We start from the raw sequence: 12702 nt of genomic DNA on the forward strand, positions 1-12702 counted from the left end.
TGGAGTTCCACTCCAGGACACCACTGTCAACGTTTGCCACCTAGAATTCCTTCTTTTGGCTCCACCAGGCAGGAATCGAGTCTTGAGCAGTAAACCCTTATAGGCAACTATATTCCAGAATATTCAAAACTCTTTTAAAGAAATGTGTTATTAACCACCTCATGTAAATGGTGGTCAATTCACCAATGATATGATGAAACGATTTTAAAATGACAATGTAAAAAAGAAAAAAAAGCAGTAAAGAAAATACGAAGAAGTTTTAAAAACCTTTATTGGTTATCGCCGTTGATCTTTTAAGTACCTTGCTGTAATTTTTTTATCATATGTTTAGCTACTTGATTTTAAATTACATTTCCTCTCTCTTTTTGGGCATGTGATCTGATATTTGAATGATACGAAAGATTAGGCTAGGTACATATATCTCAGAGCTCTGCATTCTCAGAGAACTAGAATTATTAAACATGAAGAATCCCCCGAAGACGCTGTTATGTGTAATTAACAGATAAACTGTCATCAGAATCAATAAAATGTGCTAAATGATTCAAACTTGTATATAATTAAGTGTCTGTTTTAGAGCTGGAACTGTAACTTTTATTTTTTCCCCACATCTCACATTTCTCGCAAGAATAATTGTGGCAACCCTGTTAACTCTTTCCTTGCTTGACTGAATTAGATGTTTAAATTAGTCACTTAAGGGCGAAGTTCACCTTCACAAATGTGAAAAGTATTTCAGAATTCATTAATCTAAAGTCTGCAGAGAAGCAGGCTATGCCAGGATGTTTTAATGAACTGTTAAGAGTACACAAAAAATCCTAAAAAGATGAGCAATGTATTGTGATTTCTGTACAGTCTACAACTGAGCATAGTGTTAGATTCGGTGTGTTTACATGGAGTTCTTCAAATTTTGGTTATCAACTTTTTTTTTCCCCTTTTGGGACATATGGGCTTTTTGAGCACAAGATCTGAATTTTACACAACGTTACAGAGAATAATTTCTTAATAGATGGTCTTTTATAACTAAATGAATGAATAAATACACGAATGAGATAATGAATAAAACAGCCAAGACTGTTATCTGTTAAAGTGTTCACTTGCTCAGTCTCAGGAGGAAAGAAACCCACATGTTTTAAATAAAGGCTTTTTGTAGTAATTCCCATGTTCTAAGCCAGTATTGTAAATTATCTACTGCAGTGAAATTTAGAAAAATAAAATGGAGATTTTGGAAATGTGAGAGTCTCTGAACAAATCACAGCGTAGAGAAGGTCAGTAATGAGATTTAAGTTTCATAACTCGAATCAACATATTTTTTATTATTGTTAATATTGTTTATCTTTTTGGCCTTGTACAGACTCCATGCACATAGAAGATGTCGAAGCCGTTCAGAAGCTTCAGGATGTCTTACATGAGGCCTTGCAGGATTATGAGGCCGGCCAGCACATGGAAGACCCTCGCAGGGCTGGTAAGATGCTGATGACGCTGCCGCTCCTGAGGCAGACCTCTACCAAGGCCGTGCAGCATTTCTACAACATCAAACTGGAAGGCAAAGTCCCCATGCACAAACTTTTTTTGGAAATGCTGGAGGCCAAGGTCTGACTAAAAGCTTCCCCAGGCATCCTATCCTGCACGCCGAAAAAGGGAAAAATAAACCCAAGAGTGATGTCAAAAACACTTAGAGTTTAGTTAACAACATCAAAAATCAAGTAAGACTGCACTGATAATTTAGCAGCAAGACTATGAAGCAGCTTTCAGATTCCTCTGTATCCTCCTGATGAGTTTTCTTCTACCTGAATCTCATCTTTTCTCCAATTCTTTTGCTCTGTATTTTTTTTCTCCCGCCCTATTCTCTTTCTCCTTTGTTTCTTGCTTCCTTCATTGCTGGTTCCCCACTCTCTCCTTTCCTTCCTTCCTTCCCTCCCTCCCGCCCTCCTTCCTTTCTTCTTCTACTTTCCTCCCTCTTTTCTCTTTCTTCCCCTTTTAAATTTTAATAGCTCTGGTTATAAGAAAATGTTGCTGCCTTTCCTTTCTTTTTCTTTCCCTCCCTCCCTCCTTCCTTCCTTCCTTCCTTCCTTTCCTTCTGCTGCTGAACTTTTAAAAGAAGTCTCTAATTGGAGAGTGATGGAAGCCAGCCCTGCCAAAGGATGGAGATCCATAATATGGATACCAGTGAACTTCTTGCGAACCATAACATCCCCAATGACTAAGGAATCAAAGAGAGAGACCCGCAGTACCTAAGAGTACAGTGCAACATACACAAATTGACTGAGTGCAGTATTAGATTCCACTGGAGCAGCCTCTAATTAGACGACTTAAGCAACGTTGCATCGGCTGCTTCTTATCATTGCTTTTTCATCTAGATCAGTTACAGCCATTTGATTCCTTAATTGTTTTTTCAAGTCTTCCAGGTATTTGTTAGTTTAGCGACTATGTAACTTTTTCAGGGAATAGTTTAAGCTTTATTCATTCATGCAATACTAAAGAGAAATAAGAATACTGCAATTCTGTGCTGGCTTTGAACAATGACGAACAATAATGAAGGACACATGAATCCTGAAGGAAGATTTTTAAAAAATGTTTCATTTCTTCTTACAAATGGAGATTTTTTTGTACCAGCTTTACCACTTTTCAGCCATTTATTAATATGAGAATTTAACTTACTCAAGCAATAGTTGAAGGGAAGGTGCATATTATCACGGATGCAATTTATGTTGTGTGCCAGTCTGGTCCCAAACTTCAATTTCTTAACATGAGCTCCAGTTGACCTAAATGTTCACCGACACAAAGGATTAGATTACACCTGCAGTGACTCCGAGTGGTCACGTATATAAGCACCACACATGGAATACAGATCCGTAGAATGATGAGGAGCGCCCCTCTCTACCTGGGAGGTCCAGTGGCCATAGGATTTCTAGCTGCCACGGTGGTTAGGAATGAGATACTGCCTGTTTGCAAAGTTACAGACCTTTTCTCAGAAGGAGCTGTGAGCCAGTATTCACCTAAGATGCAATAAGGCAAATGCCAGAATTTGAAAAAAAAAAAAAAAATCATCAAAGACAACAGACGCCTGACCAAATTCTAAAACCTAATCTCTATGGGTTGATTCACTTAGGAATGTTTGTTTAAATTAATCTGCAGTTTTTACCAAGAGCTAAGCCAATCTATGTGCTTTTCAACCAGTATTATCACAGCAAGAAAGTCAGTCAGGTCCCAGACTGTTAAGAGGTGTAATCTAATGAAGAAATCAATTAGATACCCCCAAAATCTACAATCGCTGAGTAACCAATAAACAGTAACCTCCATCAAATGCTATACCAATGGACCAGTGTTAGTAGCTGCTCCCTGTATTATGTGAACAGTCTTATTCTATGTACACAGATGTAATTAAAATTGTAATCCTAACAAACAAAAGAAATGTAGTTCAGCTTTTCAATGTTTCATGTTTGCTGTGCTTTCCTGAATTTTATGTTGCATTCAAAGACTGTTGTCTTGTTGTTCTTGTGGTGTTTGGATTCTTGTGGTGTGTGCTTTTAGACACAGGGTAGAATTAGAGACAATATTGGATGTACAATTCCTCAGGAGACTACAGTAGTATATTCTATTCCTTACCATTAATAAGGTTCTTCCTAATAATAATTAAGAGATTGAAACTCCAAACAAGTATTCATTATGAACAGATACACATCAAAATCATAATGATATTTTCAAAACAAGGAATAATTTCTCTAATGGTTTATTATAGAATACCAATGTATAGCTTAGAAATAAAACTTTGAATATTTCAAGAATATAGATAAGTCTAATTTTTAAATGCTGTATATATGGCTTTCACTCAATCATCTCTCAGATGTTGTTATAAACTCGCTCTGTGTTGTTGCGAAACTTTTTGGTGCGGACACGTTTCCAAAACTATTGCTACTTTGTGTGCTTTAAACAAAATACCTTGGGTTGATGTTTCATCAACCTAGTGCTAGGAATACTGTGTATCTATCATTAGCTATATGGGACTATAATTGTAGATTGTGGTTTCTCAGTAGAGAAGTGACTGTAGTGTGATTCTAGATAAATCATCATTAGCAATTCATTCAGATGGTCAATAACTTGAAATTTATAGCTGTGATAGGAGTTCAGAAATTGGCACATCCCTTGAAAAATAACAACGGAAAATACAACTCCTGGGAAAAAAAAAAAAGGTGCTGATTCTCTAAGATTATTTATATATGTAAGTGTTTAAAAAAGATTATTTTCCAGACAGTTTGTGCAGGGTTTAAGTTACTACTATTCAACCACACTATATATATAAATAAAATATATACAATATATACATTGTTTTCACTGTATCACATTAAAGTACTTGGGCTTAAGGAGTAAAAGCCAACCAACTGAAAACGCAAGATGGAGAGATGTAAAAAGAGCAAAGAACAATTTTTAGTTTTCAGTTTAATTGACTCTCAGCATTGCAAGAGAACAAGTATCTCACAAATAGGAAACACAACTAAAATTTAGATCTAAAAGAACTGCACGGGCTTTAGGGTAAATGCTTCATCTTAAACCTCGCTTGAGGTAAGTTTTTTCAAGTTTCAAGCAAGACCATTTACTTAATGTGAAGTATTGGAAAGTTATCAAGGTGTGTGTTTTAGCCGTATGATTTTAATTGTAATTTTGCTTCTTTTAGGTTTGTTCTTATTTAAAGCAATATGATTGTGTGACTACCTGTAGTTACACTTGTGTTTCAATCAGATCAGATTGTTGTATTTATTCCACTATTTTGCATTTAAATGATAACATAAAAGATATAAAAAATTTTAAACTGCTATTTTTCTTATAGAAGAGAAAATGAGTGTTGGTGATTGTATTTTAATTATTTAAGCGTCTCTGTTTACCTGCCTAGGAAAACATTTTATGGCAGTCTTATGTGCAAAGATCGTAAAAGGACAAAAAAAAATTTAACTGCTTATAATAATCCAGGAGTTGCATTATAGCCAGTAGTAAAAAGAATAATAATAATAAAACCTTGTCTATAGCTGTAGATGGGCTTCACATCTGTAAAGCAATCAATTGTATATTTTTGTGATGTGTACCATACTGTGTGCTCCAGCAAATGTCCATTTGTGTAAATGTATTTATTTTATATTGTATATATTGTTAAATGCAAAAGGGAGATATGATTCTGTAACTCCAATCAGTTCAGATGTGTAACTCAAATTATTATGCCTTTCAGGGTGACGGTAGAGCAATATTAAACATGCTTCCACTTTTGATTGCTCTTTTGTACGGTGTTTTTTTTCTTTTTTCATGCTCCCTCCCCCACTAAAGAACCAAATCAATAAACACTGCCCTTTGTTGCTTGCATTCAAAGAGTACCTGAGTACCTGTTCCCTAAAAATAAAGTGGGAGGTTAAAGAAGAGCTATATAAAGGCTTGTCAGGATGAATTCTAGGGTGCCAAGAGACATTTTGCATATTTAAGAGTATGCAAAGTGTCTCAGGCACATTAGAATTCATTCTGACAAGCCTTTATATAGCTCTTATTTAATCTTAAAGCATCTCCACATCATTCTGCATTACTCCAAATTGTCGCCTCTATGTCAATGTCATAACAGAAAACTTTCCCCCTATTTTAAGATCCTATTAAAATCTGCTAGAGATACCTATTATTTCTCTCCCTCCACAATTAAATCAGGCGCTGGCTCTGAGCTTGGCAGCCAGCTGAGCTGCAGAGTCCGCGGAGCAGCACTGAGCGGAGTGGCCGGCAGGAGTTCCTGAACAGGGCAGCGGCAGAGCTTCTAGATCGGTGAGCCTGAGGACGGGGCGCTGTCTTGGAACTCAGGAGGGTTAAACAGCACTGCTGACAGCAAGTGGCTTCCCCTTGGCTTTTTTGCCGGTAGAGGCGAGGGCCCTTGCTGCTCAGGGTCAGCTTTTCTCCCACGGGCCCCTCCTGGAGCCATCACCAAGGTGCTAATATGTGCTTTCTTGGCTTCTCTGCTTTCTTGGCTTCTCTGCTTTTCTGGACAGTGTCCTGTCGTTGTGTTTGCCCACCGTGTTTCTCACCTTTCCGAGGTGGCTGGTTCTCTAGAGAAGCAAGCTGGTGACACAAAAGCCCCCCACCCCCACCCCCGTCACTGCATCCGATTTAGGGGCGTGAGATTACCTAAATCACAAAGATGCACTAGCTGGCCACAGAACTCAAGACTTGTTTTTCCTATTCGAATGTCCTTTGAGTGGCAGTAGCCCAATGTAGAATCTGACATGTTTTATTATGGATAGTTTCAAAATATTTGGGTAAAACTGAGACCATGCAAGAGACAAACCTAAGAAGGAAAATCATGCCTGTAATCTTCCAATAGGTCCTCATTTAAAAGTATGTATTCTACACACACACACACACACACACACACACATGCTTTTGAGAACTTCTGTGTCAGAATTCTGGTTTTTATAATTTAGAATTATTACAGAGCAACTTTGCTGGTACTGATGTATTTATCACGGTGGCCTCAGGTGTAAAAGAAAATAACAAAGTAAGATTTTAACATTTGTTGCATTTCTTGGTATATAAATAACTAGTAGACTTGACAAATGAGTTATGTATTTATGTTAAAGGATCACTTTTATTTTTACCTGTTGTGTATAAGTGATTTTTTTAAAGTGGTGGTTCTCGAACTTGGCAGAATATTGGAATCATGTGAAGTAATGTTAACAATCCCTTGGTGCTCATATTGAAGATTGGGGTTTAATTGGCCTTTGGCTTTGGAATAGTTTTAAAAAAATCTCCAGGTGATTCTAATGTGAAGACAAAAGGAGGAAACCATTGCTTTAAAGTTTTATACTTTTCTCAAATAAGCCAGGCATGTTCTAAAAAATTAAAAAGAAAACCTTTTCAGATATTGGCTCTGAATTTTTGTGAGAGTTTTAGACTTTTTCTGTAATATCAAGACAAAAGGACTTAACCATTTTACTTTTTAACTCACAAAGCCAATGAAATGCATTTGGATGGTTTTCACCTCCACTCCCCGCCCCCAGCTACTCCCCCTCAACCCTCCCACCTCCATCCTGCCCCAGCACACGTGGAGAACACACGTTTTTTTCAATGATTCCCAAGCCACATCTTCTGGTTATGCCCCAGGTAAAAATGGAGATACCTGTTAAACACCTGTACAGAATATCACACAATCTTTTTTTTTTTTTTTGTCATGCTCGTTTGGCCCTTTCATGTGCTTTAAAATTAATTCAGGTGTGGTTCAAAATGCCTGTTTTTTCCCTAATGAAAAAAACAAAAGAGCAACACAATTAGAACAAAATTGATTTCTTGGAATGATTCCTGTTACCTATATTTTGCAAGTTGCTGATTTAGGTAAGAGGTAGAAATGAAATAGAACTGAGATAGAATATTTCATTCTTGGGCCTATGCAAAAACTTTAGGTACACTTTGTTTGTTGTTTAATTTGTGATTAAACTGTCAAAGAAAAGAGAAATGCTTAAGGTTTTTGTTTCACCTACAATGGTGTACACATTGAATGGAAAGTTCCATGGTCTAATAGACATAGAGGGTTTAAGTCAGTGTTTCTGGCACTTTCAGATCTCTCAGTCTAGCTTCTGGTGCCCCTTGGTAGTGTGGAAAAACAATGAAACAAGTAGCAGTAGACTGATTGTACACTGCATCTTATTATGAAACAAAACAGAAAAGAAAGGGATTTCAAAATATAATCCCCCTTTCCCAGGAGTATTTGTCTTGTTCTCCGTGAAGTTAAAGGTCTGAAATAATGTGCCCATCAGGGGCTCAATGTTGCATGTCCATGCCAGTTGGTCCAAGGGCTTGTTATGATGGTAATGACCTACTGAAACGTGAGCTTGGATTGCAACAATACAATTGCTACCAGCTCACCCGCTGGGAGAAATATTTTATTATTGTCAAATGTCCTCCATAGAGATTTGTTTTGCCTGTTCCTGTTTAAATTAAATTCAAAGCAGAACTGCATTACTATTTCTCTGGAGTATATTTGAGATAAACAACGAGTCTCAAAATTTAGGATTCCTAGCTAGTTCAAATTTGTTTATTAGCAGAAAAATTACGGTAGGTGACATTATAGCTGCAGGAATATTAGGGTTGCAGCCACACCAGAGATTTACATACTGAGTCTATGGCCTGAAAGCAAGAGAACTCCCTTTTTCTTTACAGATGCCAGTCAGATTAATAATTAACTATTCCATCAATTGTACAACCTTAAAAAAAGATATCCCAATGTACTAATGGCATTGCCCTAACATGCCACAGAATTTTGGCCATGAGAAAATTTGCTCCAAGTCAGAAGTGTTTTTAAACTTAAGATCATAAACCAAATGTGTATGTATGTGTGTGTATAAAAATATTTTTAAACAGCAGCATAGTCAACATAGCACAGAAGCCCCAAGCATGAATGAAAATGCTTTTTGAGCATAATATACCTTTTCCAATATGCTTTTTTAAAAGAATTGGAAAGAATGCCCTAGCATATATGGAATTATTTGGATCATTTTGCGAGAGGCCTTATAATGCAGCCTTGACAAAGGATTTTGAAACAGTGAAGTTTTGTTTTTGTTTTTGTTTTTTTGCGGTACTCAGGCCCCTCCCTGCTGTGGCCTCTCCCGCCACGGAGCACAAGCTCCAGACGCTCAGGCCCAGCGGCCATGGCTCACGGGCCCAGCCGCTCCACGGCATGTGGGATCTTCCCGGACCGGGGCACGAACCCGTGTCCCCTGCATGGGCAGGCGGACTCTCAACCACTGCGCCACCAGGGAAGCCCAACAGTGAAGTTTTTAATCAATACAAATTTTGTTACAGACAGTCAAGTTGGAACTGGATCTTATTCCACCAAAAAAAAAAAAAAAAAAAAAAAAGCCTGTTTTAGCTTTGTGAAAATCATAGTAGCCTGTGTGTTTCATAATAGACTGCACTTTGGTGAGCTGGTTTTGAGAAATGCAAACTGTTGGGAGGGGTCACTATGAGAACCTAACAGGAAAACATTTCAGCCTAGCAGGAGCATTAAATCACACTATTCACACTCCAATTCAATCTGCCATGCTTAGTCGAATCTCACAGTTTTGTTAGGAAGTGAAGAACTGGCAGCTTTAAAAAAAAAAAAAAAGCACAGAAAACTAAAGTCATGAGAGCAATTTCCAAAATGAGGTCTAGAGCTATGCAAGTCTTGTTTTTTTCCTTCTTAAATTATGAGATTTCATATCATTACAAATGAAAAATACTAAACATTAATGTAAAAAATTACTGCTGATACTTCTATATTAATCTCTTTGAGATTCTTCTCCACTAGACTTTTATTTTGCCTTGGTTTTCCTTTGGTGAACAAAATGATTGACCAGCCCTAGTGTATCAACTTGATGCTTCTAAGTCAAAATAAATATATAGCCTATACTTAGTAGTTGAGAATAATTTCTGGGATGGGTAATAAGTAAAATGATGTTTAGATATGTGGATGTTTTTACACACAGGGATTCTATGGCATCTGACTTCCTTGCTGCTGGTGATAAGATTGTTTTCAATTCCTTAAAACAATCAATAATGCAATGAACATCTTTGGATGTCTTTCCTATGGACCAATATAATTTGAATTAGATAGGTTTGAACTCCCACCAGCAGTACGTTTTGTTTCATTTTCCCTCAGCAGCATATAATTTTATTTTTCTCTTGAATTTTACTGGCTTGATTACTTTTAAAATGGCATATTATTGTTTCGACGTACACTTCTTTGAACATCTTTTCTTATTGTACGAGCTCAGGCTCCCCTTTCTGTGAATCTTTTTTCTATTGGGTTTCCTATCATTTTCTTGTTCATTTGCAGGAGTTCTTTGTATATTTTAGATATTGATCCTTGTCAGTTTCAGTTTTTTGCAGATGTCTTCTCCTAGTCTGTCATGCATCTAGTAACTTTGACCTTTGTCTTTGTTCACTAGAAATTATTAATTGTGATAGTGATGCATCAGTTTGATCCTTGTGCTTTCAAAGTTAAGAATATATGTTTATAATTTTCTGTAGTTATTTTTATAATTTAAATTTTACATTTAGGTCTTTTAAAATCCTGTTTGGATGGTTTGTTTGTTTGTTTGTTTTTTGTGGTTCACGGGCCTCTCACTGTTGTGGCCTCTCCCGCTGCGGAGCACAGGCTCCGGACGCACAGGCTCAGCAGCCATGGCTCACGGGCCCAGCCGCTCCATGGCACATGGGATCTTCCCGGACCAGGGCACGAACCCGTGTCCCCTGCATCGGCAGGCGGACTCTCAACCACTGCGCCACCAGGGAAGCCCGTGTTTGGATGTTTTGAATGTGATAAAAGGTTGAAATTTATTTCTCTACTTCTCTATTCTCTACCAATGTATGATGTCAAATCTATATTATATCAAACTACCATGTATAAAGAAATCTATTTCTTGATTTTTTATTATGCTTTTCAGACAATGTATATGTTACTGCCACAATATTATATTACTTTATTACTATAGATTTGTAGTTTGTCTTAATATCTTATAGAATGTATCCTCCACTCACCGCCACACACTTTGTCTTATTTATCAAATTCTTAGTTTTTAGAGAATTTTTTCTTTCTCATACATTTCAAACTGTTTTTTCAATTCTCTATAAATTGAAAATAGTTTCAATTTTCTTCTATAAATTTTATTAGAATTTTTAATGTACAAATTAATTTGGAGAAAGTTAACATTTTTATAAATCAAATTCAGTGAGCATATTATAGATCTCCATTTATTCATATCTTCTTTTCTTTCTCTTTTGTCCTTTTCTTTTTCTATTAATTTTTATTGGAGTACAGATGATTTACAATGTTGCGTTAGTTTCAGGTGTACAGCAAAGTGATTCAGTTATACATATATCCACTCTTTTTTAGATTCCTTTCCCATACAGGCCATTACAGAGTATTGAGTAGGGTTCCCTATGCTATACAGTAGGTCCTTATTAGTTATCTATTTTATATATAGTAGTGTGTATATGTCAATCCCAATCTCCCAGTTTATCCCTGCCCCCCCTCTTACCCCCTGGTAACCATAAGTTTGTTTTCTACATCTGTAACTCTATTTCTGTTTTGTAGATAAGTTCATTTGTACCCCTTTTTTAGATTCCACATATAAGCGATATCATATGTATTTGTCTTTTTGTGTCTGACTTACTTCACTCAGTATGACAATCTCTAGGTCCATCCATGTTGCTGCAAATGGCATTATTTTGTTCTCTTTTTATGGCTGAGTAGTATTCCATTGCATATATGTACCACATCTTTATCCATTCCTCTGTCAAGGGACATTTAGGTTGCTTCCGTGTCCTGGCTATCATAAATAGTGCTGCAATGAACATTGGGGTGCATGTATCTTTTCAAATTATGGTTTTTTATTTAAAAGAGTTTTTTTTATTGAAGTGTAGTTGATTTACAATGTTATGTTAATTTCTGGTGTACAGCAAAGTGATTCAGTTAGACATATATATACATTCTTTTTCATATTCTTTTCCATTATGGTTTATCACAGGATATTGAATATAGTTCCCTGTGCTATACAGTAAGACCTTGTTGTTTATCCATTCTGTATATGACGGTTTGCATCTACTAATCCCAAACTCCCACTCCATCCCTCCCCAATCCCCCCTCCCCCTGGCAACCACAAGTCTGTTCTTTATGTCTGTAAGTCTAATTCTGTTTCATAGATAAGTTCATTTGTGTCATATTTTAGATTCCACATGTAAGTGATATCATATGGTATTTGTCTTTCTCTTTCTGACTTCCTTCACTTAGTATGATCATCTCTAGTTCCATCCACATTTCTGCAAATGGCATTATTTTGTTCTTTTTTATGGCTGAGTAGTATTCCATTGCATTTATGTACCACATCTTCTTTATCCATTCGTCTGTTGATGGACATTTAGGTTGCTTCCATGTCTTGGCTATTGTGAATAGTGCTGCTATGAACATAGGGGTGCATGTATCTTTTTGAATTATACTTTTATTGGGATATATGCCCAGGAGTGGATTGCTGCATATAGCAACTCTATTTTTAGCTTTTGAGGAACCACCATTTTGTTTTCCATAGTGTCTGCAACGATTTACATTCCCACCAACAGTGTAGGAGGGTTCCATTTTCTCCACTTCCTCTCCAGTATTTGCTATTTGTAGACTGTTTAATGATGGCCATTCTGACCAGTGTGAGGTGGTACCTCACTGTAGTTTTGATTTGCATTTCTCTAATATTTACCAATATTGAGCACCTTTTCATGTGCCTATTGGCCATCTGTATGTCTTCTTTGGAGAAATGTCTATTTTGTTCTTCTGACTATTTTTCAAGTGTGTTGTATGTTTTCTGTTATTGAGTTGTACGAGCTGTTTGTACACTTTGGAAATTAAGCCTTTGTTTTGGCGTTGTTTGCAAATATCTTCTCCCATTCCACAGGTTGTCTTTCCATTTTGTTTATGGTTTCCTTTGCTGTGAAAAAGCTTATAAGTTTGGTTAGATCCCATTTGTTTATTTTTGCTTTTATTTCTATTGCCTTGGGAGACTGACCTGAGAAAACATTGATACGATTTATGTCAGAGAATGTTTTGCCTATGTTCTAGTAGAGATTACCTCTGTAAAGTCTCATGCTTCCTTTGAGTCAAATCCTGGGTACCTTATAGATTTGTAGCTATTGCAAATTGCAACTTGCTATCTATTTTAT

At 36.6% G+C, this 12702-nt stretch overlaps 1 protein-coding gene across 1 annotated transcript in view; it reads left to right on the plus strand.

Annotated features, from left to right (window-relative positions):
- Positions 1 to 1593, plus strand: part of ESRRG (estrogen related receptor gamma) — a 217691-nt gene extending 216098 nt beyond the window's left edge. The window contains exon 7 of the mRNA XM_060088663.1: positions 1349 to 1593. Coding sequence (XP_059944646.1) covers positions 1349 to 1593 — 245 coding nt within the window. The remainder of the gene's footprint in view (positions 1 to 1348) is intronic.
- The last annotated feature ends 11109 nt before the right edge of the window (positions 1594 to 12702 follow it).

The sequence above is a fragment of the Mesoplodon densirostris genome, chromosome 2 (assembly GCF_025265405.1).
Source record: "Mesoplodon densirostris isolate mMesDen1 chromosome 2, mMesDen1 primary haplotype, whole genome shotgun sequence".
In the NCBI taxonomy this organism is placed as follows: domain Eukaryota; kingdom Metazoa; phylum Chordata; class Mammalia; order Artiodactyla; family Ziphiidae; genus Mesoplodon; species Mesoplodon densirostris.